Raw genomic sequence first — 26,091 nt, 5'->3', positions numbered from 1 at the left:
ACCCAGCCCAATCACAAGAAACTGCCCTTTTCAAAGAAGGAACACAGAAGCTTGGGAAATCAGAGACATGTAGCGATAAATTAGTATGTAAAGGGACTGAAACTAAACAATCAGAGGTGTTTGTACCAGCCTGTGTGCCTAAGATATAGGTGGTCAGCTTGGGGGGCAGGGGAGAGGAGGTGGTGATATCTATTAGCACCTGCAGCCTCAGCACTTCCCACTGCATTTCAGGATATGCCAGGTCAGTTTTGATCATTTCTAAAATAGACCAATGCTGGGAAAGAAGGGGGCATCCTTTCCCATTCCCAGTGGTCTCAGTACTAAAGACTGTTCAGTATCTCCTTGAAAGTGAAGTCGCTCAGTTATGTCTGACTCTTTGCGACCCCATGACCAGGCTCCTCCATCCATGGGATTTTCCAGGCAAGAGTACTGGAGTGGGTTGCCATTTCCTTCTCCAGGGGATCTTCCCGACTCAGGGATTGAACCCAGGTCTCCCACATTGTAGGCAGACATTTTACCATCTGAGCCACCAGGGTCAGTATCTCCTTGTTATACCTTAAAATACAAATTAAGACTTATAAGTCCACTCTCTCATTACACTAGTTTTGATCTCCTTGCTTATCAATTTTTTTTTAAGGTGGTAAAAAGAACCATCAGAGACTGATTTCCCCTACATATTCTCTTAGAAAGGAAGGAGTACTATTAACAGGATGAAAAAAATAACTAGAGATCATGAACAATAATCATAATTCAAAAGTTAAATAATTAAAACAAGGTATCAGGCAATTTACAAAATGTCTCCATGTTAATTATTTCAGTACTCACAGTGAAAAATGTGTCATTGATCATTTTTAAGTCCCTTCTAAAAGTTACTACATTTTATTTGCTAAAGATACTGCAGATTCCTTTGGAAACACATGACCCAGAGCTTCTTGGCTTCCTCCATCTGAAGAAGACAAATTTAGTCATCAGCTCGAGTCACAGTGACTCACAGAGCGAGGAGGGAACCTGCGGACTCCTCACACACTTAAGCACTTTGAGCTTGACGGAAGCCCAGGCATCTCTACCTTAAGAGGATCTGCGAGGTCAGGGTGACACAATCCTTCCTTCCCCCAGCACAGCGGCCAGATCAGGCAGATTACAAGCAGCCCAGCAAGGTCACAACAGCTTCTGTGTCCCAGTTCATCTTAACTAAGGTAACCGTTGATGGAGTTCTGTCACTTATTCCTTCATTTCTCATGTCAGTCTTCAAATGGTCTTGCTTTTCCTCACTCTTACATAATAAATCAAGTTGTCTTTCATGCTGTGGTCAGCAGTTGCTATTTTTTTTTAATGATATGTTAGAAGGCTGTGATGGCCACTGGGTCCATCTTATCACAGAAAAAAGCTCAATGCCACCAGAAACCTTGCCTTGAACTTCCTTCCCCAGGTTTCTCTTTGAATGTTCTTTGTCACCCTAGAGTTACAATTAGATTTACCTCTAGTTCATCTCTCTGTACCTATTTGACACCATCTATGAATCTTATAATTAATTGGAAACTGGAGTGGGGAAGAGCTCTAAAAAGAGTGGGAATCTCAGCTGAGTTCCTAGTTGGAACAACAGATCTGCTACCAACTGCAGGTCAGGTCTGTTTGTCTACCTGCTTTATGAATACTTCAGAGGGCAATTTAGGCAAATATACACACACACACTAAACTGAGTGAGAAAGATGCTGTTTAGTCCAGGAGAAAGCAGGGATATTCCTCAATGCACATTTGACTCCTGGACACTGGAATGACAATAAGTCTGCTTCAGATATTCATTTTGTTTTATGACTCAAGGGTTGGAATTTTACCTGAAACGTCCAACATACAAATAGCAGAGGGAGAAAGTCAGTTTAGTGGCTTCAAGGGCAATTCTTGTTAAAGGCTTTATGACCCAAGTGGTGGTGTGGTCTTTCTCAATGGATCGATTTTTAGCAGTTGGGGGAAAAGTTTTTAAAAAAAACACATTTTTAAATTAAAATTCAATTTAAGTTTGAACGAATAGTTCTGAAATGTCCTGCTATACTATTAGTTCCAGGGTAAGGACTGTGCTTTATTTAGCTTAGTAGGTGCCCTAAAAATATCCTTGGCTAGATGCTGCATAAAGTGAAAATCAAATGTTGTATCATCTTTGCTTTATTTGTGATATTTGAAAAGCATGCCAAATTTTTAAAACAAGGTTCAATATCCGAATTCAAGGAAAATTTATTATTTCGTATATCAAATGGAAAATAATGGGAACTGGATTTAAAACTCTTACACACTGATGTATAGAACAGTCTTATGGACTCTGTGGAAGAGGGAGAGGGTGGGAAGATTTGGGAGAATGGCATTGAAACATGTAAAATATCATGTATGAAACGAGTTGCCAGTCCAGGTTCGATGCATGATACTGGATGCTTGGGGCTGGTGCACTGGGACGACCCAGAGGGATGGTATGGGGAGGGAGGAGGGAGGAGGGTTCAGGGTGGGGAACACATGTATACCTGTGGCAGATTCATTTTGATATTTGGCAAAACTAATACAATTATGTAAAGTTTAAAAATAAAATAAAAATTTTAAAAAAAGTATACAAGCAAAAAAAAAAAAAAAACAAACTCTTACAATGAATGTCACTTTCTCAAGGTATTGCCATTAAAAACTGCTCAAAGATAACTGAGGTGAAAAGAAATATATTGAAGATTTGAACACACTTTCTGCAACTTTACTTAACATTCTCTCTATATTGCAAGCTTCCTTTAAGCTTTGCATAACTGTAAGCTATGATAACATCTAATATATCATGTCTTCCAGTTAGCAATGCTTACTCAGCAACATAAATAAGGTAACCATGGCTTTAGCAATAATTCTTAACCTGCCAATAATATCAGAAAGCATATTGGCAAAATAATAAACCTATAAGAGACTGAGAATATTAAGTATTATTGCAGATGGTTTGATGAATTATAATTTAAAAGTTTTGAAAGAAGTCAAAAGAAAATCGGAGATAGGTTTTTTTCTTTAGAACTAAAAATGCAAAACATAAACTTATCAGGTCTTCCCTACAAAAGAGTGGGCTGGCACACCTCCAGGCTCAGCCAGAAGACTGAATGAGCCTGCAAAAGAGGCACACACACCCACACACACTTGTGTCCCATTACACAAGGCACACTGGGTCCTGAGGGCACCTGCCTCCTGCAGAAGCAGGATTCAAGGGGAACGTAACTAATGGAGGAGATTCTTCATTACACTGTCTGAGGGAACTTACAAGGATGAATATCACCTCAACGATCTCATCGGGGGACCATAATCATTATTATTATTTTAATCTGACGCTCATGTAAGACTATTTTAGGTAAGATCCCTTGGCTCCATTTAAAATTTTTTTAGATTTCTGGGTGCCCAACATGAAGATTTTCTTCACAAAAAATATCTTTCATTAGTCATATGCTTAGCTTGTGTCATTAGGCACAAATGTCATTTTTCTTAAAGAAATGTGTCACAGAAATCTCAGAATGGCCAGTTAGGTTAAATAGTGACAGAATTTCTTGATTCATTGAAAAGATAAAAATAAAAAGGAATCTGGTGTCAGTTAACCAGGTTTACAATATTTATTTATTTATTTGGCTGTGTCAAGTCAGTTTAAATTTGTGGGATTTTGGTTGCACTTGCAGGGTCTTTCATTGTGGGGTTTGGACTTTGTGTGCAGATAAAAGAGAAAACTAGTTCTCCTTTTTTCATTTCCTTTGTGTCTTTGTGGCGTGGTGGAGAATTTTGATAACATATTTTCATTTTGCGTATCTGCTGCTGCTAAGTCGCTTCGGTGGTGTCCAACTCTGTGTGACCCCATAGACGGCAGCCCACCAGGCTCCCCCGTCCCTGGGATTCTCCAGGCAAGAACACTGGAGTGGGTTGCCATTTCCTTCTCCAATGCATGAAAGTGAAAAGTGAAAAGTGAAAGTGAAGTCGCTCAGTTGTGTCCGACTCCTAGCGACCCCATGGACTGCAGCCCACCAGGCTCCTCTGTCCATGGGATTTTCCAGGCAAGAGTACTGGAGTGGGGTGCCATTGCCTTCTCCATTGCATATCTGAGGTTATTGATATTTCTCCTGGCAATCTTGATTCCAGCTTGTGCTTCTTCCAGCCCAGCGTTTCTCATGATGTACTCTGCATATAAGTTAAATAAGCAGAGTGAGAGTATACAGCCTTGACGTACTCCTTTTCCTATTTGGAACCAGTCTGTTGTTCCATGTCCAGTTCTAACTGTTGCTTCCTGACCTGCATATAGGTTTCTCAAGAGGCAGATCAGGTGGTCTGGTATGCCCATCTCTTTCAGAATTTTCCACCGTTTATTGGGATCCACACAGTCAAAGGCTTTGGCATAGTCAATAAAGCAGAAATAGATGTTTTTCTGGAGCTCTCGTGCTTTTTCCATGATCCAGCAGATGTTGGCAATTTGATCTCAGGTTCCTCTTCCTTTTCTAAAACCAGTTTGAACATCTGGAAGTTCATGGTTCACGTATTGCTGAAGCCTGGCTTGGAGAATTTTGAGCATTACTTTACTAGCGTGTGAGAGGAGTGCAATTGTGCAGTAGTTTGAGCATTCCTTGGCATTGCCTTTCTTTGGGATTGGAATGAAAACTGACCTTTTCCAGTCCTGTGGCCACTGCTGAGTTTTCCAAATTTGCTGGCATATTGAGTACAACACTTTCACAGCATCATCTTTCAGGATTTGAAATAGCTCCACTGGAATTCCATCACCTCCACTAGCTTTGTTTGTAGTGATGCTTTCTAAGGCCCATTTGCCTTCACATTCCAGGATGTCTGGCTCTAGGTGAGTGATCATACCATCGTGATTATCTGGGTCATGAAGATCTTTTTTGTACAGTTCTTCTGTGTATTCTTGCCACCTCTTCTTAATATCTTCTGCTTCTGTTAGGTCCATACCATTTCTGTCCTTTATCGAGCCCATCTTTGCATGAAATGTCCCCTTGGTATCTCTAATTTTCTTGAAGAGATCTCTAGTCTTTCCCATTCTGTTGTTTTCCTCTATTTCTTTGCATTGATCACTGAGGAAGGCTTTCTTATCTCTTCTTGCTAGTCTTTGGAACTCTGCATTCAGATGCTTATATCTTTCCTTTTCTTCTTTGCTTTTCACTTCTCTTCTTTTCACATCTATTTGTAAGGCCTCCCCAGACAGCCATTTTGCTTTTTTGCATTTCTTTTCCATGGGATTGGTCTTGATCCCTGCCTCCTGTACAATGTTACGAACCTCAGTCCATAGTTCATCAGGCACTCTGTCTATCAGATCTAGTCCCTTAAATCTATTTCTCATTTCCACTGTATAATCATAAGTGATCAAGATTGCTGGGAGAAATATCAATAACCTCAGATATGCAGATGACACCACCCTTATGGCAGAAAGTGAAGAGGAACTCAAAAGCCTCTTGATGAAAGTGAAAGAGGAGAGTGAAAAAGTTGGCTTAAAGCTCAACATTCAGAAAACAAAGATCATGGCATCTGGTCCCATCACTTCATGGGACATAGATGGGGAAACAGTGGAACATTGTCAGACTTTATTTTTGGGAGCTCCAAAATCACTGCAGATGGTGACTGCAGCCATGAAATTAAAAGACGCTTACTCCTTGGAAGAAAAGTTATGACCAACCTAGATAGCATATTCAAAAGCAGAGTCATTACTTTGCCAACAAAGGTCCATCTAGTCAAGGCTATGGTTTTTCCAGTGGTCATGTATGGATGTGAGAGTTGGACTGTGAAGAAAGCTGAGCGCTGAAGAATTGGTGCTTTTGAACTATGGTGTTGGAGAAGACTCTTGAGAGTCCCTTGGACTGCAAGGAGATCCAAGCAGTCCATTCTGGAGGAGATCAGCCCTGGGTGTTCTTTGGAAGGACTGATGCTGAGGCTGAAACTCCAGTACTTTGGCCACCTCATGTGAAGAGTTGACTCATTGGAAAAGACTCTGATGCTGGGAGGGATTAGGGGCAGGAGGAAAAGGGGATGACAGAGCATGAGATGGCTGGATGGCATCACTGACTCGAAGGACGTAAGTTTGCATGAACTCCGGGAGTTGGTGATGGACAGGGAGGCCTGGAGTGCTGCGATTCATGGGGTCACAAAGAGTCGGACATGACTGAGTGACTGAACTGAACTGATTTTCATTTTCCTATTGACTGATTGTGGTTTGTGGGCTCAATTGTTGACCACATAGGCTTAATTGCTCTGCAGTATGTGGGATCTTATTTCCATGACCAGGAATTGAACCCACGTCTCCTGCACTGCAAAGTAGACTCCTAAGCACTGGACTACCAGAGAAGTCCCAGGTTTACAAGATTTAAATGGACAAGGGACATACATGTCCAGTCAGACTGCTGTCAACCTTCAAGAAAGCTTGTGCAAGAGAAGCTCAGAAAGAAAATATTTCAGAAAGCTTTTTGATAAATGTTCTCTGTTTGATGTATTTTGATTTTAAAAAACTTAGTTGTTATTTCACCTCAGGTCACACTTGCAGCAAATTGAAAAAAATAAAAATAAAGATTCAACAAATACCCTAACAGTCAGTGTGATCGACTAGATTCAGTATTGCTTTCTCTTTGTGAAGTTTTGTGGAAATAAAACCAAATTGTTTGGGAGGAAGTAACTACAAAGAACTCTACCTCTCTTATAAAAAGTATACCTCACAGTGACTCTGAAACATGGAGACATTATTTTTTATCTAATTTTTTTTAAAGAATCTCTCATTTATTTTTAAAGGGCAGAGGAAGATGAATAAGAGAAGTGAAATCAAAGGATCTTATTTTAGATATTTTAACCAGGAAGAGAAACCCAGGAAGAGAAAATTAAAAGAAGCAGAAGTGGACAAGGACAGCAATTGAGTTGTAATATTTTCCAATAGCTGCAGACAAGCAGTTACTCTTCAGCCCTTCAAATACAGATCAAAGAGAAACCTAGTTCTCCTTTTTGATTCCTTTTGAGTCTTTGTGGCGTCATGGAGAATTTTGATAGTATATTTTAATTTTCCTATTGATTGATAATGTGTTCATCTCTTTCTAGTTCTACTTTTCTTTCTCTCTCTGTCTTTTTTTTTTTTTTTTTTTAACACAGCTTAGGAGCTCAGAGATGAAATTTTTAGTTCTAGCCACTCTCTGGCAAATGATCTTATGTCTGACACCAACCCTACTTAGCTCACAGAAGTATTTGATAATTTGATGAGATAAATTTTATAGGAATATTTTTCAATAATGTTTAAAGTTATCTAAATTGGAAGTGTGACTATCTGATGACAAGGAGGAGAATGAGAGGAAGATGCCCTGATGAATCAAAGGGCTCAAAAACCAATCCAGTTATCGCTAGATGCCTGGTGTTCGAGTGGAAACTTTCTTCTCTTTCTTTCTTCTTTCCTTCTACATGTATTTACTCAAAATCAAGTATCATTAGGCATGGTGGTGTAGAGAAATGTACACACAGTCCAGACTCCCAGAGTTGAGTGGGAGTCCCCTTAACAGTGGAGCAGACAATTAAAGGATGGATGCTGGCATTGAGTGGCCTGAAACAACACAGTTCTCTCTTGAGCCCATTAACATGCATTTCTGAATTTGTTTCCTCATCCATAAAATAGAGATAATTTTACTGTAAGGTTTGAATAAGATAAATATTTCTAGATCTTAGCAGAGGGCCTAGACTATGGTGAAGTGAAGTGAAAGTCACTCAGTCGTGTCTGACTGTTTGCAACCCCATGGACTATACAGTCCATGGAATTCTCCAGGCCAAATACAGGAGTAGGTAGCCTTTCTCTTCTCCAGGGATATTCCCAAACCAGGGATCGAACCCAGGTCTCCCGCACTGCAGGCAGATTCATTACCAGCTGAGCCACTCAATAGATCATAGAGTTACTATCATTCCTACCTGACTTGGTCAACTGGGAATCCCAAGGACCATGGCTTCCTCAGAGCATTCTTTAAATTCTGTAGTCAATGGTATTCATCTGAAGGGCACCCCAGAGGAGTTCATAGTGGTCCAAACTCAAAAGGCTCAGCTAGAATTTAGGCCTCATAAATGCTGTGAGTGCTCATTTGGTAATTTCTAAATTCACAAATGGTAGCATACATAAATTTGGCTTTGCTCACTGCCTCCTATCCTCCTGGTGACAAAAAGGCAATTTTCAAAATATGTATATTCATTTATTTTATTTATTTGGCTGCCTCAGCTCTTAGTTGCAGCATGTGAGATCCCTGTGGTGCGATGCACAAAATTTCCAGTTGTATTGCGTGGACTCGAATACACGAGTTCCTAGGAAACTTTTTAAAATCGTAGATATTAATGCTTACTGCAGCAGGCTATGAATTTATTGTTGTTCAGTCGCTAAGTCATGTCTATCTCTTCGCAACCAGATGGACTATAGCACTCCAGGCTTCACAGTCCTTCACTGTCTCCAGGAGTTTGCTCAGACTCATGTCCATTGAGCTGATGATGCCATCCAGTATTTATAAATAATAAAAATTTTCTGGTAAAGCCATAAAAAATATAAACTTTCATCAATATGTCACTACTAAGGAAATAAAGACTGAATTTCCAGTCTGGGTTTTCAGTAGTTTCCAGCAGTTTTGAATGCTGTACCATTCTGGACCTCCAAGACAAGGAAACACTAGACCAGCAGTTCTCTACTGGGAAGAATTTTATTCCTAGGGGAATATCTGGCAATGTCTGGAGACATTTTTGGTTGTCACAACTGGGGAAGACTACTGGCATCTAAGTGGCAGAGGCCAGGGTGGTGCTAAACATCCTGTAATACACAGCAGAGACCCCCCACAATAAAGAATTATCTGACCAAAACTGCAAAAATACTGAGCCTGAGAACCCCATGCTAAGACATGAGCAATGCATACAGCGGCCAATCCTGCCACATGACAAGGATCTTCCTGTGTATCAGGCCTCTAGTCATTTTATTTCACCAGGTACTCTTCAAGGTGGGCTTCCCCGGTGGCTCAGTGGTAAAGAATCTATCTGCCAGTGCAGGATATGCAGGAGACATGAGTTCAGTTCTTAGGTATGGAAGATCCCCTGGAGGAGGAAATGGCAACCCACTTCAGTATTCTTGCCTGGAGAATCCCATGGACAGAAGAGCCTGGTGGGCTATAGTCCATATAGTCACAAGGAGTTGGATAAGACTTAGAGACTAAATAACAACACTCTTCAAGGTAGAAGTTATCTCTATTTTACAGACAGAAAAATGGAAATGAAGATAATATGGCAATTGACCCAAAGGCCCTCTGATGGTAGAGGAACTGAACCTGAAACTTGATCTGCCTGATTCCAAGGCCTCAGCTCCTAAACCCTGATTTAATGTCTCGTGTGTGTGTGTGTGTGTGTGTGTGTGTGTGACTTTGGTCCTTGCTTTCTAAATTTTTACTGGCAAATTGGCTAGTGTTGATTTTTGCTGAAGAAAACACTCCATGACCTGTTCAGAGGACATACGCTCAGAATTGCACCCAACCTCATGCATTGAGCTGTGGGGGCTGAAGATCTGCTTTCTCTTACTCTGTTCTTGGCCTTGATGAGTCAATAAACTCACAGTCCCTGGGTGCTAGAGGGACCCTGACAGACCTAGGCACTTCTTGCTGAGAGATTTGTACCCCTACTAAGCAGGGAGATAAATTGGAAATACAATTTCCAATAAATGCTGTGAGATAAATTGGAAAACACACAGAGAAGCCAACAACCCAAGCTACCAAAGTCAACACCCTGACTGAATTGCTGGCACCAAGGACCCATATGGAGGTGACCACAGCTGGCAGAATAAGGCTGGTGCAGCCCTGTGAGTTGCTGTTACTCATTTACTTCCCAGTGGTCAATGAACCAATCAACCATCAATCAGCTTCTGTGTACAGGTCATGTTCTCAGCAACTCTGACTGACCGAGGGTTATTACTCAAAGGTAGCATCTTGGCTAAAATTAGAGGACAAAGGTATGTGTTGGTTTGTGGCTGACTTGGTCCAATGACCTAGAGGTATGTGAACCTTAGGGACTGAAGAAGAAGCAGTGTTTTTGGATGATAATCTTTGGGGAAACGACAGACTATGCAAAGCTCTAGGTCAAGGCTGGCAGTCCTTGGATTCAGGCTGCAGGCTGGGACACCAGCATCTGAAATAACCCTCAGCCCAAAGGAGTAACTAATGAGGGCAACACATTTTAAAGTGAGCCCATCCCTAACAACTAAAACCTTCTCTCCGTTTGCTTGTCACCCAGAAAAAATTGGTTTGGCTAGGGAAGGAGGAAGTTGAGGGGGGAGATGGATAAGATGAGGAAGGAGAGGGAGTCTGACTGATTTGGTCTGAGTTTTTGCTTTCCTCCAGTGGTTATGAAGGTGAACTTCCCAAAGAGAAGAAGGCAGAAAACTTGGTGTCCAAGGTCACTAGACTCTGAAGTTCTGTATATGAAACTTCTCATCTATCCTGTGCATGAACTCAAAGCAGTCAAATGAACACTTTTCTCATTAAAAAAAAAAATCATTTTCCTTTGCCAAATTTTGAACTTTTTGGTTTGAATTAATTTCAAACTTATGGAAAAGTTGAAAGAATAGCACAACCCAGAATCCCCAGATATTGACATTGTACCACATTTACAGTCTTATTCTCTCTTTAGAGAATGTACATATTCTTAATGTTTGTTTATATACATATTTTTATTTTTTCCTAAACCATTGAAGAGTAAGTTGGAGACATGGTGCTACTTAATCCTTAAATACTTCCGTGTGTATTTCCTAAAAAGTAGGACATTTTCTACATAATCATAGACGTGATCAAAATTGAGAATTTGATATTCATGTAATATTTATTGTTTATCTGATCTACAGAGCTTACTCAAATTTCACTTGTCAACCTAAAAATGTTCTTTCTGACAAAAGAAAAAATGATTTTTCCGGTGCAGGATCAAAAGTTGCTATTGTCTCCTTCATTTATTTCAGCTTTGATCTTTATGATTTCTTCCTTTATACAAACTTTAGGGTTTTTTGTTCTTCTTTTTCTAGTTGCTTTAGGTGTAAGGTTAGGTTGTTTATTCAATGTTTTTCTTGATTCTTAAGGGAGGTTTGTATTGGTATAAGCTTCCCACTTAGAACTACTTTTAGTGCCTCCTGTAGGTTTTGAGTTGTGTTTTCATTGTCATTTGTTTCTAAGTATATCTGGACTTCTTTCTTGACTTCTTCAGTAATATGTTGGTTATTCAGAAGTGTATTGTTATACACTGAAACAGCCTCCACATGTTTGTGTTCTTGGTAGTGTTTTTTCCTGTAGCTGATATCTAGTCTTATAGTGTTGTGGTTGGAAAAGATGCTTGAAATGATTTCAATTTTTTAAAATTTACCAAGGCTTGATTTGTGACCCACAATGTGATCTATCCTGGAGAAAGTTCCATGTGCACTTGAGAAAAAGTGAAAGCTGCTGTTTTTGGATAAAAGCCCTATAAATATCAGTTAGGTCCAACTGATATAATGTATCACTTAAGGCTTGTGTTTTCTTGTTAATTTTCTGTCTGGTAGATCTCTGTCTATTGGTATTAATGGGGTATTAAAGTCCTGCACTATTATTGTGTTACTGTCAATTTCCCCTTTAATCAGTTCAGTTCAGTTCAGTTCAGTCGCTCAGTCGTGTCCGACTCTTTGCGACCCCATGAATCGCAGCACTCCAGGCCTCCCTGTCCATCACAAACTCCCGGAGTTCACTCAGACTCACGTCCATCGAGTCAGTGATGCCATCCAGCCATCTCATCCTCTGTCGTCCCCTTCTCCTCCTGCCCCCAATCCCTCCCAGCATCAGAGTCTTTTCCAAAGAGTCTTTTCACCTCTTCGCATGAGGTGGCCAAAGTACTGGAGTTTCAGCTTTAGCATCATTCCCTCCAAAGAAATCCCAGGGCTGATCTCCTTTAGAATGGACTGGTTGGATCTCCCTGTTGTTAGCATTTGCCTTAGTATTGAGGTGCTCCTATGTTGGATGCATATATATTTATAATTTTATATCTTCTTCTTGGATTGATTCCTGGATCATCATGTAGTGTCCTTCCTTGTCTCTTATAACAGTCTTTATTTTAAAGTCTTTTTTATCTGATATGACTATTGCTACTCCTGCTTTCTTTTGATTTCCACTTGCATGGAATATCTTTTTCCAGCCCCTCACTTTGACTCTGTGTGTCCCTAGGTCGGAGGTGGGTCTCTTATAGACAGTATATAGAAGGGTCTTGTTTTTGTATCCATTGTATCTTTTAATTGGAGCATTTAGTCAATTTACATTTAACATAATTATTGATATATATGCTACATATGGGGCTTCCCTGGTGGCTCAGACAGTAAAGAATCTGCCTGCAATGCAGGAGACCTAGATTCAATCCCTGAGTCAGGAAGATCCCCTGAAGAAGGAAATGGTTATCCACCCCAATATTCTTGCCTGGGGAATTCCATGGACAGAGGAGCCTGGTGGGCTACAGTTCGTGGGGTCACAAAGAGTTGGACACGACTGATCAACTAACACTAATTAACTAATGATCCTATTACTATTTACTTTATTCTTTTGGGTTTGTTTTTGTAGGCCTTTTCTTTCTCTTGTGTTTCCAACCTAGAGAGGTTTCTTTAGCATTTGTTGTGAAGCTGGTTTGCTGACGCTGAATTCTCTTATCTTGTTTTTTGTTTTTTTTTTTTTTTTGGCTTATCTGTAAAGCTTTTGAGTTCTCCTTTGAATCTAACTGAGATCCTTACTAGATAAAGCAATCTTCATTGTAATTTTGTTTCTTTCATCACTTTAAGTATACCTCCTTACTCCCTTCTGGCCAGAGTTTCTGTTGAAAGACTAGCTGTTAGCCTTAGGGGAATCCCCTTGTGTGTTATTTGCTGCTTTTCCCTTGCTGCTTTTAATATTTGTTCTTTCTGTTTAATTTTCATTCGCTTGATTAATATGTGTCTTGGTGTATTTCTCCTTGGGTTTATCCTGTATTGGACTCTGGGCTTCCTGGATTTGGATGGTTATTTCCTTTCTCAAGTTAGGGAAGTTTTTGACTATTGTCTCCTCAAATATTTTCTCATGCTTTTTTTCCCCCTCTTCTGCTGCTGCTGCTGCTAAGTCGTTTCAGTCGTGTCCGACTCTGTGAGACCCCATAGACGGCAGCCCACTAGGCTCCCACGTCCCTGGATTCTCCAGGCAAGAACACTGGAGTGGGTTGCCATTTTCTTCTCCAATGTAGGAAAGTGAAAAGTGAAAGTGAAGTCGCTCAGTCGTGTCCGACTCTTAGCAACCCCATGGACTGTAGCCTGCCAGGCTCCTCCATCCATGGGATTTTCCAGGCAAGAGTACTGGAGTGGGGTGCCATTGCCTTCTTCTGGGATCCTTATAATTCATATGTTAGTGTGCTTAATGTTGTTCCAGAGGTCTCTGAGACTGTCTTCATTTATTTCTATTTTTTTTCTTTATTCTGCTCTGCTTCAGTTCTTTCCACCATTCTGTCTTCCAGATCACTTATCCATTTTTCTGCCTCCAATAGTCTGCTATTGGTTCCTTCCCTTACTGTAGCACCAAGACTTCACAGGCATCACAGCACAGAAGACAAAACCTCAAGACTAATGGTGAAAACAGTACTCAGTTGCTAAGAGCACCCAAAGAAACTCACACATTTCCAAAAGGAAGAGAGAAAAAAGAGAGTGAAAAAAAAAAAAAAAAGGAAGAAAATGAGAAATATATGAAAAAGAAAAAAGGGGGAAAAGATTAAAAGGATAAAAAAGGGGGAAGGGGGGAAAAGGGAAAAAGAGGGGAAAGGGAAAAAAAAATGTATATAGAGAGTAGTAATTCTACCTCCACCTCCTACGAAGCCCTCCTATACTGGACTGTTCTTTGGACCTATCTGCCTGTACTCCTGTGTATACTTACCTCCACAGTTGCCAGAGCTAGGGTTTTTTTCTTTCATGTGAACACTCATTGTCCTTTTATGTATTTCATAGGCACAGAGTACCTAGTTGGTTGTGTGGATTTAATCTGCAGCTTGTACAGCTGGTGGAAAGATTTTCAATCCTCTTCCTTAGCCATTCTGCCCCTGGAACTCAATTGTAGTTTTATCCCCACCACTACATGCAGGTTATCCACAGGAGTTTACTCCTGAGGCTGCCCTGGAGTACTTGGGTCTGCCCCAGTGAGGACCAAGAATGGAGGTATCACAGCTGTTTGAATTGTGGGGACCCTGGCAGCACCATGCATGCAGGGAGGCAGTGGCCACAGGAGCAGGAGATATGGCATTATTAAGGCTTTTTCTTTCTAGCCTTTGGCAGCTCTGCACCAGTGAGGACTGGGCATGGAGGAGGCATGGCTGCTCAGAGTGTGGGGAACCTGGTGGGGCCAAAAGTGTAGGGAACCCGGTGGTCATGGGCATAGGAGATAAAGTGCTATTAGACTCTTTTTCAGGGGCTTCCCAGGTGGTGCTAGTGATAAGAACCCACCTGCTAATGCAGGAGACATAAGAGACAAGACTTGTTACTTGGGCTGGGAAGACCCCCATGGGGGAAGGCCTGGCAACCCATTCCAATATTTTTGCTTGGAGAATCCCATGGACAGAGGAGGTTGGCAGGTTGCTGTTCACAGGGTCGCACAGAGTTGGACATAACTGAAGCAACTTAGCACGAACATAGAGTCTTTTTCTAGCCTCTGGAAGCTGGCATTCAAAGGACTTCCCTAGCTGGTTCTTCTTTGTTGCTTGATGAAGCAGGTGCTCAAAGGGCCCTCCTGGCTGTGATCTTTCTCTGTTGTTTGGTGCAAAGATGGGCTCGATAAAGGACAGAAATGGTATGGACCTAACAGAAGCAGAAGATATTAAGAAGAGGTGGCAGGAATACACAGAAGAACTATACAAAAAAGATCTTCACGACCAAGATAATCACGATGGTGTGATCACTCACCTAGAGCCAGACATCCTGGAATGTGAAGACAAATGGGCCTTAGAAAGCATCACTACGAACAAAGCTAGTGGAGGTGATGGAATTCCAGTGGAGCTATTTCAAATCCTGAAAGATGATGCTGTGAAAGTGCTGCACTCAATATGTCAGCAAATTTGGAAAACTCAGCAGTGGCCACAGGACTGGAAAAGGTCAGTTTTCATTCCAATCCCAAAGAAAGGCAATGCCAAGGAATGCTCAAACTACTGCACAATTGCACTCCTCTCACACGCTAGTAAAGTAATGCTCAAAATTCTCCAAGCCAGGCTTCAGCAATACATGAACCGTGAACTTCCAGATATTCAACCTGGGTTTAGAAAAGGAAGAGGAACCACAGATCAAATTGCCAACATCCGCTGGATCATGGAAAAAGCAAGAGAGTTCCAGAAAAACATCTATTTCTGCTTTATTGACTATGCCAAAGCCTTTGACTGTGTGGATCCCAATAAACTGTGGAAAATTCTGAAAGAGATGGGACTACCAGACCACCTGATCTGCCTCTTGAGAAACCTATATGCAGGTCAGGAAGCAACAGTTAGAACTGGACATGGAACAACAGACTGGTTCCAAATAGGAAAAGGAGTTCATCAAGGCTGTATACTGTCACCCTGCTTATTTAACTTACATGCAGAGTATATCATGAGAAACACTGGGCTGGAAGAAGCACAAGCTGGAATCAAGATTGCCAGGAGAAATATCAATAACCTCAGATATGCAGATGACACCACCCTTATGGCTGAAAGTGAAGAGGAACTAAAAAGCCTCTTGATGAAAGTGAAAGAGGAGAGTGAAAAAGTTGGCTTAAAGCTCAACATTCAAAAAACAAAGATCATGGCATCTGGTCCCATCACTTCATGGCAAATAGATGGGGAAATAGTGGAAACAGTGTCAGACTTTATTTTGGGGGGCTCCAAAATCACTGCAGATGGTGACTACAGCCATGAAATTAAAAGACGCTTACTCCTTGGAAGAAAAGTTACGACCAATCTAGATAGCATATTGAAAAGCAGAGACATTACTTTGCCAACAAAGGTCCATCTAGTCTAGGCTATGGTTTTTCTTGTGGTCATGTATGGATGTTAGAGTTGGACTGTGAAGAAAGCTGAGTGCCAAAGAATTGATGCTTTTGAACTGTGATGTTGGAGAAGACTCTTGAGAGTCCCTTGGACTGCAAGGAGATCCAACCAGTCCATTCTGAAGGAGATCAGCCCTGGGATTTCTTTGGAAGGAATGATGCTAAAGCTGAAACTCCAGTACTTTGATCACCTCGTGCGAAGAGCTGACTCATTGGAAAAGGCTCTGATGCTGGGAGGGATTGGGGGCAGGAGGAGACGGGGATGACAGAGGATGAGATGGCTGGATGGCATCACTGGCTCGATGGACGTGAGTCTGGGTGAACTCCAGGAGTTGGTGATGGACAGGGAGGCCTGGAGTGCTGCGATTCATGGGGTCGCAAAGAGTCAGACACGACTGAGCGACAGAACTGACTGAACTGAGCTGAACTGGTGCATCAGGCCCACCAAAGACCACCATCTCTGGGGTCTTCCTCTACTGGTCAGCTGCTGGCTCTGGCCTGTGAGGAGAGAGAGAGGCTACGGTGGTGGCCCCACCCCCTGTGCATGATTCAGCAGTATGGCCCTGCCTCCATGGCTGCCCAGGTTTCCTTCAAGGGCACTCCCACCGTGATCTCCTCCTTCACATCCCCTCAGGCCATCTCCAGCAGACACCAGCAGCCCTCACTTCGGGATTGCTCTCTAATCCCAACGGTCCAGCTCCCAGCGACTGCACGTACGGAGGGACCTTGTCCTGGACAGGTAGGGCTGTGGTTCTCTGCTTCATTCAGAATGTCACAGATCAATTGATTCACTCTCCAACAGCCTCAAATGCCTCCTCTCTGTCCCAAACTATTGCTCCTGTGTGGGAATCTCACCCCTGCTTTAGTTCCTTCTCCCACTGAGTGCAGATCCAGTCCTACTCACTCTCCTAATTTTCCCTTTCTTCTTTCCTTCCTCTTACTGAGTTTTGTGTGGATCCATATTCCCTTCCAGTGGTCAGGCACTCCTGCCAGCTCTCAGCTGGTGCTCTGTGAGATCCTTGCATCTGAAGATATATCCCTGATGCATCCATGAAGAGAGAAGTACTCCATGTCCAGCTACTCCTCCGCCATTTTGTTGTCTCTGTAGTGTTCATTTTTATCTCTTGGCTAAAGTAGTATCCATCAGATTTCTCCACTGTGAAATTACTACTGCTCTCTTTTTAATTAGTACAAGCCTTACGCAGAGATTCTTTGAGATTCTATAGCTACTGTTTCTCATTGGAATTTCTCCCACTAGTTTAGAATTGCCTGGAACAGCTGTCACTTTGTCAGCTGCCACATGATGATTTGCTAATTCCATTTTTCCTTTTACATGTATTAATTGGCATATTAATTCTCCTACAAAATGAGGCAAGTAATGAGCCCTCTCTAACTGAAAAGGCTAAGAAGAGGATCAAATGAGACCTATATGTAAAAGTGGAAGGCAGAATGCTTTACAAAAGTAAGCCATTATGTAAAGTTTAAAAATAAAATAAAATTAAAAAAAATAAAAAATAATAAAAAATAAAAAGAAATAGAAAAAAAAAAGTAAGCCATTGTTTTACTATTGCTCCCCTTAGGCCTGCCTGCCAGCAGCAAAACCCTACAACACAGAGTTTCCACTCTCAGCTCTGCTGCTACTGCTGCTAAGTCACTTCAGTCGTATCCGACTCTGTGCGACCCCATAGACGGCAGCCCACCAGGATCCCCCCTCCCTGGGATTCTCTAGGCAAGAACACTGGAGTGGGTTGCCATTTCCTTCTCCAGTGTATGAAAGTGAAAAGTGAAAGTGAAGTCACTCAGTCATGTCCGACTCTTTGCAATCCCATGGACTGCAACCTACCAGGCTCCTCCATCCATGGGATTTTCCAGGCAAGAGCACTGGAGTGGGGTGCCATTGCCTTCTCCAACTCTCAGCTCTAGGGCACATTAAACCCCATGAATATTTGCATTTTTCACATAATTCCCTTGGGAGTTTGGATTACAACAAAGGTTACAGAATCCATTTGGTGAATATAGTCAACTTTTAGTTATTCAACAATATTTTATCAAGACCTAGGCTTGAGCAAAACACTATACTAATTGAATGTATAAACATGAAATTTTGCAACAGTTGGTTACACCATCCCACCCCTCAAAATTATATATTTTAAATGTATTTATTATTTGAAAAGGGGAAATCTTGCTACATAGACATCAACTTGCAACAAATCAATAATTCCTACAGAGGGAAGATTTGGAAAAACTATACCAAATTTTTAAGTAACAATAGTCTAAAAACCTGACTGCTTTAGTAATAGTCATGGCTATACCACAAGAACCAATTAGTTTGCACAAACCTTCCTTTTACCTCTGACTTATTTTTATTACCAGTTTTTTCCTTCTTTAGCTATAGATATTTCAGCAGGAAAAAAAGATGAAAGCAGAGTCCAAACTGTCCATGATAAGTGAAGATATATTGCATTATTTTTTATCTGAAACAATCTATTCCTTGTAAAACAATAGAAATAGAGTTGTGTGTCTGTGTGCACATGAGTGTGTGTGCATCATTCTATCTGTGTTTATGTTAATATTCCTTATTAAGCAAAGAAATATTTGCATATATATAGATAGAGAAAAAAAGTTAAATCAACCCAATGAGCCATGTCAATTTTGCCAGTTACTTTCTCTGCCACTTGGGAAACCCCTGTGGCTTAGTGGTAAAGAATCTGCCTGCAATGCAGGAGACACAGGTTCGATCCCTAAGTCGGGAAGATCCTTTGGAGGAGGAAATGGTAACCCACTCCAGTGTTTTCGCCTGGAGAATCCCATGGACAGAAGAGCTTGGAGAAATACAGTCCATGGGGGTCACAAAGAGTCAGCCAACTGAGCTCACACACACGCACATATGATAGGTGTAGTTTAACACTTAAATGGCCATCTCCCCAACCAAATAAGAGTTATTGTATTTTTAACCATCTATGTATCCATCCAAATGCATTAAGATATCTTAAGTTCATCACTCTGGGTTATTATGCCCTAATGCTTCTAATTTGAATTTTCTTTCTAATTTTGAACACTCAGGACGCCATCTTCTTTTATTGTTCAAGAAAGAAGTGTTCTTGTCATACAACAGGAGAAAAATGCTCTTTTGGCTGTTAGCCCTTCTGATCCTTTGTGGTTTTCTGTGGAATTATAAAAGACAGCTAAAGATCGCAAACATCACTGATAAGTACATTTTCATCACTGGGTGTGACACAGGCTTTGGAAACTTGGCAGCCAGAACTTTTGATAAGAAAGGATTTCATGTAATTGCTGCCTGTCTGACTGAATCAGGATCAACAGCTTTAAAGGCAGAAACTTCAGAGAGGCTTCATACCATGCTCCTGGATGTAACTGACCCAGAAAATGTCAAGAGGGCTGCCCAGTGGGTGAAAAACCAAGTTGGGGAGAAAGGTGAGTGATGTGAGAATGAGGGGAATGGAGGGGGTGTTGAGAAGTAAGCAAAGCTAAATGAAAGTAAATAGTCTGATTTTAAATGCTTTTTCGAAAGAAAAAAAAAAAAACCCCCGTCTCCTAAATATCAGTTGTGTACTGGAGAAAATGGGAGAAATTTTAGAATAGCCCTGAATATTTCTACATCGCAAGCTCTCTACATGCATGAGAGACACAGCCCACATTATCTTCTCATACGTTCCCATGGGTGAATTTAGAACTGAGATGATGGTGCTAACCGATCTTTTTCTGTGAAGTGCTACTCTCACCACTTACACAGCAAACAACTTGGGGCTAAAAGCTACAGTGATTCTGAGGGCAACCTTTGAACTGCCATCTGGATGTCCAGGTCCATCTTCCGACTGTGAAATGGTTCCAGAGCTCACACACTGTCACTGGGAAAGGAAGAAAATAGTCTGGCAATCTGAGCAAATGTGTCTTAGGTAGTCGTAGTAGAATAGGGAGCAATTGGACCTCATTCTGCATTAGATTCTGCAAAGATAGGAGCATTCTGAACTAGAAGACTTTTTATTTTATTTCCTTGAATAAAGTTTGAAATATTCTCATGGATGAAGATATTTGAATTCACAAAGGAAAAAACAAACAGATGTGATTTTTCTTTATCACATCTTCATCATATAGTTGAGACTCTGAACCTCAAAAGCAGTAGTTTGATAAGGCTCCAAATAATATTTTAATGCTTGAATGCCAAACACTTTTAACAATGTTAAATGTTTCCCATCATAAAATAAGACAGGTAAATGATTGGGTTTTTACCAAAAATAAATGTGTAATAGATCAATGTTGTTCTTTGTCTATAAAAACAGTTCATAAGTATTCTCTGGCTATGCCATCCAGCATGATAGGAAAAATAGAGCAATTTCCTCACATCTGAGATTAAAAAGTCTCACTCAGATAGTGTTTGACATTCGAAGCAGAAACAGAAAAATTGTGAGAGTGGTTTCCAGTAACAGAACTTCAGCCGTTTCAGTTTAACCTCTCACCCACTGTACTATCACTTCCCCAAACTGCAAGTATTCAAAACAGGAAGGAATGTGACTGGAAGGAGAAGATGGCACCATCAGATAAGGCAGAGCTGTATTTCCATCGAGGATGCCTATGTAAGTATCACCTTCTACCACACCTCCTTCCCTTCCTCTCTGTTCCAGGTCTCTGGGGTCTGATCAACAACGCTGGCATTCTTGGTGTGCTGGCACCCAACGACTGGCTGACGGTCGAGGACTACAGAGAACCTGTTGAAGTGAACCTGTTTGGACTCATCAGTGTCACGTTAAACATGCTTCCCTTGGTCAAAAAGGCTCGAGGGAGAATTATCAATGTCTCCAGCATTGGGGGTCGGCTTGCATTTGGTGGAGGGGGCTATTCACCATCTAAATATGCAGTAGAAGGCTTCAATGACAGCTTAAGGTAAAGCAAACATAGACATCTTAGCAAACAATAACCACTAACATTCTTTGAACATTTATATACCAGACACTCTATTTAGTGCTTTAAACTATTCCCAATTTATGATACTGAAAGTCAGCCCTTGGCACAAGGGTTCAAAGCAAAAAATAAGGAAAAAACATTTTAAAAATGAGAAATAAAATATAAATGATACCACTGAAGCTAAGAGAGATGAGATAACTCCCCTGAGGTCACCCAGCTGTCAAGTGGTAGAACAGAATTTGAACCTAAATCTTTTAAAGTCTTTTCTCCTTTTTGCATTAATGCATATGAGAATAGTGGTGGCGAATTTGTATTCAACAGATTAGCTTGTTTAATAGGGGATCATAGAGAGGAACTAAATCAGGTCTCTCTGTTGGTATTACTGTCAGTTGCAGACACAACAGTGACATCGTATTTAAACCCTGAGTAGAAAATTGTCTGATAAAGTAATGACTTAGCGATGCAGCAATTTTCTTCCCTCTTGTTGCAAGTTCTGGACTCAAATTTCAAACACTATAGCTGAATGGATGGTAACCGTCCCACCTCTAGCCCAAGGACAAGAAAGTCAGCTTTCCTCTGATGCTTCCATTTCCAAATAAAACTTAGCTTGCTACCCTGGAGAAGGGAATGGCAACCCACTCTAGTATTCTTGCCTGGAGAATCCCATAGACAGAGGAGCTTGGTGGGCTATAGTCCATGGGGTGGGAAAGAGTCAGACAACACTGAGTCACACACACACACACACACACACAGAAGCTTGCTAATCTAATGTGAAGATTTTGCTACTACAAGAAAGCATTGATCACTTCTTTTTGCTATGTCATCAGAGAACCCCAGAGCATAAAACCATGAAAGGACCAATTTAGCAAACAAAGTCCTTCAATGTGGTGCCCCAGGCATTAGCTTCTTTGGGTTTATGATGTCTGAAGTTCACTGGGCTTCTCCAATCTGTAGGTTTACGCCTTTTCACATATTTGAGGAGGTTTCAGCCATTGTTTCTCCGAACATTTTTTATCTACAATCCACTATTTCTCTTCCTTCTGGGATTTGAACACAAATATTAGACCTTTTGATTTTGTCCCACAGATTTCTATGGTTCTGTTCACTTTGTCAATTATTGTTCTCTCTGCTGTTCAGAAAAGGTAATTTCTAGTGGTCCATCTTCAAATTCATTGACTTTCCTCCATCTTCTTCATTTTACTAATGAGTCCAGCCAGTAAATATTTTATTTTGATTAATGGATTTTTCAAGTGTAAAGTTTTAACTTGGTTCTTCTTTATCTTTTCTTTCTTTTCTAAAGCTTTTTAAATTCCCATGTACTTTAGGAGTGTCTCTCTCTTGGAGCATGTTTGTAACAAGCACTTTAAAGACTTTGATAATTCCAACATCTGTGTTGCCTCGGCCTTGGTATCTGTCCATTGTCTTTTCTCATGTGAGTTGCGATTTTCTGACTTCTTTTATGTATCATATGCTAAACATTTGGTACAACATGAAACTATGAGTCCTATTAAATTCTGGGGAGAATGTTGATAGGTTTTTGTTGTATTGTTGTTTTTAGCAGATAATTGACCAGCTTGTGTTCAGGTCACAACTTCCAACCAACCTTCTGTGGTTTGAGATCGCAATATTTGTTCAGTTTTCAAAGACTTTGCTGTGCTATTCAGATGTGTCCCACATGTGTACTGCATAGTAGCCAGTCTGGAATGTGGAAGATGATCCATCCCATAGTTCAGTTCCTCATCTGCAAACTGAGATGGTAGAATAAGATGCTCTTTCCTGTGCACCCCACTCTGTGATTCCATGAAAAGATTTATAAGCAAACATTATTCAAATAAGCCTGAATTAAATGTCTTCAACTGGCTCTTTTCACAGGCGAGACATGAAAGCTTTTGGTGTGCATGTCGCTTGCATCGAACCAGGATTGTTCAAAACCAATTTGTCAGATCCAGAAAAGGCTGCTGAAAAGAAACTTGCCATTTGGAAGCATCTGTCTCCAGACATCAAACAACAATATGGAGAAAGCTACATCAAGAAAAGTGAGCTTTGGGGTGGACCCAGGGTCCTATGGGGTTCATTGTCCTAGACAGCTTGAAAGAGACTCGAACAGAAAGGAAAAAATAAGGTTATCATGGTAATACACCAGTAGAGATCTCAAATATAGATCAGGAGTCCCTATTAATTAATGTCATCTCTTGCTCCTGTTTATAAACATTTACTGAGCATTTACTACGTGGTAAGTTCCATACTAAATGCCTTATGAATTGTATCATTTATTCTTCAAAAGAACTATAGCAGCAAGCAAAGGAAAGGGGAAATGTCCTACCAAGTTTATACAACTCCTCAGAGCAATGCCTGGACTGGAGCCCATGGTCATTACATCTACACAAACCACCTCTTTTTGGTGACCACCTACCACTTATTTAAAGACTCAAACTCTGACTAACTTACAATCTAGTTGACAACAGAAAGTAACCAGATGACTCTGAACACTGAGATTTACAACATGCAAGAAACTTGATCCTTTATTTCTGAGACACAACCCAACAGCCTAGAAGGAGTGCTAGATAGTACAGTCTCTCTGCTCGAGAAATTCAACACAGGATCAAAGCATTGCTGGTTAAGAAACCTTTATAGGAAAGGTCAGGTTTGAATATGACCTAAACAGGAAGAAATTATTAATATTTGGGTGGAAGCTTTCCGCAGCAGGAATGCATGGCAGTGGAAATGGAAGGAGAAATAAGGTAAGTCAGACTGAGTCAAGGCTGGAGGAATAATCGTAAAGGTTAGATAACAATGACTAACACATAGTAAACATTCACTATATACTTGTCACCATTCTAAATTTACACAAACTCTTTCATTTAAAACGCCCAAACAAACCCTCTGGATTTCATAGAAGCAGAGGCACAGGGATGTAACTTGCCCAAAGTGGCACAGCTAGTAAGTGGAAGAGCTGGATTTGAACCCAGATGGCCTGACTTGGCCATCTATTCTCCGCCATGCACTGCAATGGGAATGAGGCGTTGAGGAACTGCTGGAACTTCCTGTATTGGGGCTCTTGCCTCCATATCAGACTTCCCGGCCCTATCAGCCTTTACTCACTAGTCCTCAAATGCCTACTAAGCTCCTTCTATGAGCCAGGCACTCCACCTGGCCTGGACTCACCCTGACCCCATCTGTGGTCCTGCCTCTTCTTCAGCGGGCTTCGGTAAGACAGCCAACCGTGGCAAGGCTCAAGGCCAGGAGTTTTCAAGGTGGAGCCAAGAGCCTAGTCACATCTACTGGGGGAGAATGACTGACTTCTGCAACTACCCCACTGCACACACACACACACACACACACACACACACATACTCACACACACACAGACACATGCATACAGGTACACATATGTCAACTAGAACGTCTGGTTTGGCAAACCTCGCGGGGCTGACACGTCACCACATATCAGGTTACAACCACTGCCGTTAAAGGCTCTGTTTCTCACTCACCGACTCTGAAGCCTCTATGTTCGAAAAAAAAATCCCTCATTGAAAATAGCTTTCCCTGTTTGATGTTGAAATTGATATTTCCTAGATGCCTGAGAATATATCATCAACTTCTATCTCAAATTTTTTTGACTTGGCCTCTGGGTCAGGGGTCCTTTCTCAGAATTACCAAAGGCTTAGAGCCTTATTTTGTCCTGGTTGCTCTTATTAGAGTTCTCCAAGCCAAGACTTTGAGATCAGCGAGACTCATCATTCTAAAGCAGACCACAAATTTAAGATCACTTCGCTTCGTTTCCCAGACTGGAGTTATAGGAGTTTAAAATAGACTTAAGACTTCTGAGCTAACCTCAGTTAGGCTCTTGGGACAGCTTGTGGCTACTGGGAGCTGAAGTCAAAAGATTTAACACAATAGATTTTCCTTTGAGGATACACAATTCAAGATATGGTTTAAGAGCTTAACTTTACAATATTGTATTGGTTTTGCCATATATCACCAGTCCCTGCCTCTTTAAAGGTGTCTTAGCTCATTACTCAAACAATTCATTTACTGAGAACCAGGACACCTTTAGGTTTGTGAGTCAGGGCTTTAGTGGATGAGTCTCTCTTTATTCACGGAATTATAGAGGCACATGTTATATTAGTGCACACATATATGCACAAGCACGTGTACACACATTTCCTATATCAAATTTGTTTTAAGAAGTACTGTGTTTATACTACTACCACCATGTTTATACGAACTACTAACTTCCTGGGTTCTGGCTTTGAACAAGCTCTCTAGGAGATTCTGCTGCTCACTCAAGTCTGAGAGCCAACAATCTAAAGAAATCACTACTGCATCCTTTTCTGAGGAATAGATAAAAACCCACCACAAGCAGACCCAGTTATAACGGCAAAATAAAAATAAATTCCCTCACTGCATCCTCCCCTTTGCAACCTAGCTTCACACTCCCCTAGTCCCCTTCTTCCACGGGGTAAATGTGCTTCTGTCTCTTTTTCACAGGCCTAGAACAATTGAAAGGCACTGCATCCTTTGTGAACGTGGATTTGTCCCTGGTGGTGGAGTGCATGGACCATGCTCTCACAAGTCTCTTCCCTAAAACCCGTTATGCTGCTGGAAAAGATGCCAAAACTTTCTGGATCCCTCTGTCTCACATGCCAGCAGTTTTGCAAGACTTTTTATTGTTGAAACAGAAAGTAGAGCTGGCTAATCCCAGGGCAGTATGACTCAGCTGATGACAAATACCTACCCCAGGCTGCGAAATTGGCTGATTTCTAGAACACATCTCCTCAATCTCATTCTTTACCTAATCCAAACTGGACTCATTTGGATCAAACTCCTTTTGGTAAAAAGACGGGCTGCCACCATCACCTTCGAGGTCCCAGGGTCCCTCCTCAAATTTTTCTTGAGAAGATGGGCGGTGATGGCGCCTGCCCGATATTTAGTCTTTGCCTGCTGGTTATAATGCATGGAAGGTGGACAGACTTTCCCATCCAAAATGATTTTTCACCCGTGCCTGCCCCCTGCTTCTAATCCATACCACTTAGAGTGACTCCTGAATGTTAAATATTTGTTCCCGATCAAAATACTAAGAGATAAGTAAAATAATTTCCTAAAGGGG

General features: G+C 41.2%; 1 protein-coding gene across 2 annotated transcripts; it reads left to right on the top strand.

Annotated features, from left to right (window-relative positions):
* Window positions 1-1,059: 1,059 nt before the first annotated feature.
* On the top strand, window positions 1,060-26,091 carry DHRS9 (dehydrogenase/reductase 9). Of its 2 annotated transcripts, XM_055572327.1 has the most exons (5): window positions 1,060-1,196; window positions 19,122-19,493; window positions 20,702-20,960; window positions 22,854-23,017; window positions 25,473-26,091. In XM_055572327.1, the coding sequence occupies exons 2-5, from the start codon at window positions 19,181-19,183 to the stop codon at window positions 25,694-25,696; spliced, it is 960 nt and encodes a 319-aa protein (XP_055428302.1). In that variant the 5' UTR covers window positions 1,060-1,196; window positions 19,122-19,180; the 3' UTR covers window positions 25,697-26,091. The 2 variants fall into 2 exon arrangements, with proteins under 2 accessions (XP_055428302.1, XP_055428303.1); XM_055572328.1 differs by lacking the exon at window positions 1,060-1,196 and having other exon boundaries at window positions 19,035-19,493.

The sequence above is a fragment of the Bubalus kerabau genome, chromosome 3 (genome assembly GCF_029407905.1).
Source record: "Bubalus kerabau isolate K-KA32 ecotype Philippines breed swamp buffalo chromosome 3, PCC_UOA_SB_1v2, whole genome shotgun sequence".
NCBI classification, from domain to species: domain Eukaryota; kingdom Metazoa; phylum Chordata; class Mammalia; order Artiodactyla; family Bovidae; genus Bubalus; species Bubalus kerabau.
This window is presented reverse-complemented; position numbering and strand designations above follow the sequence as displayed.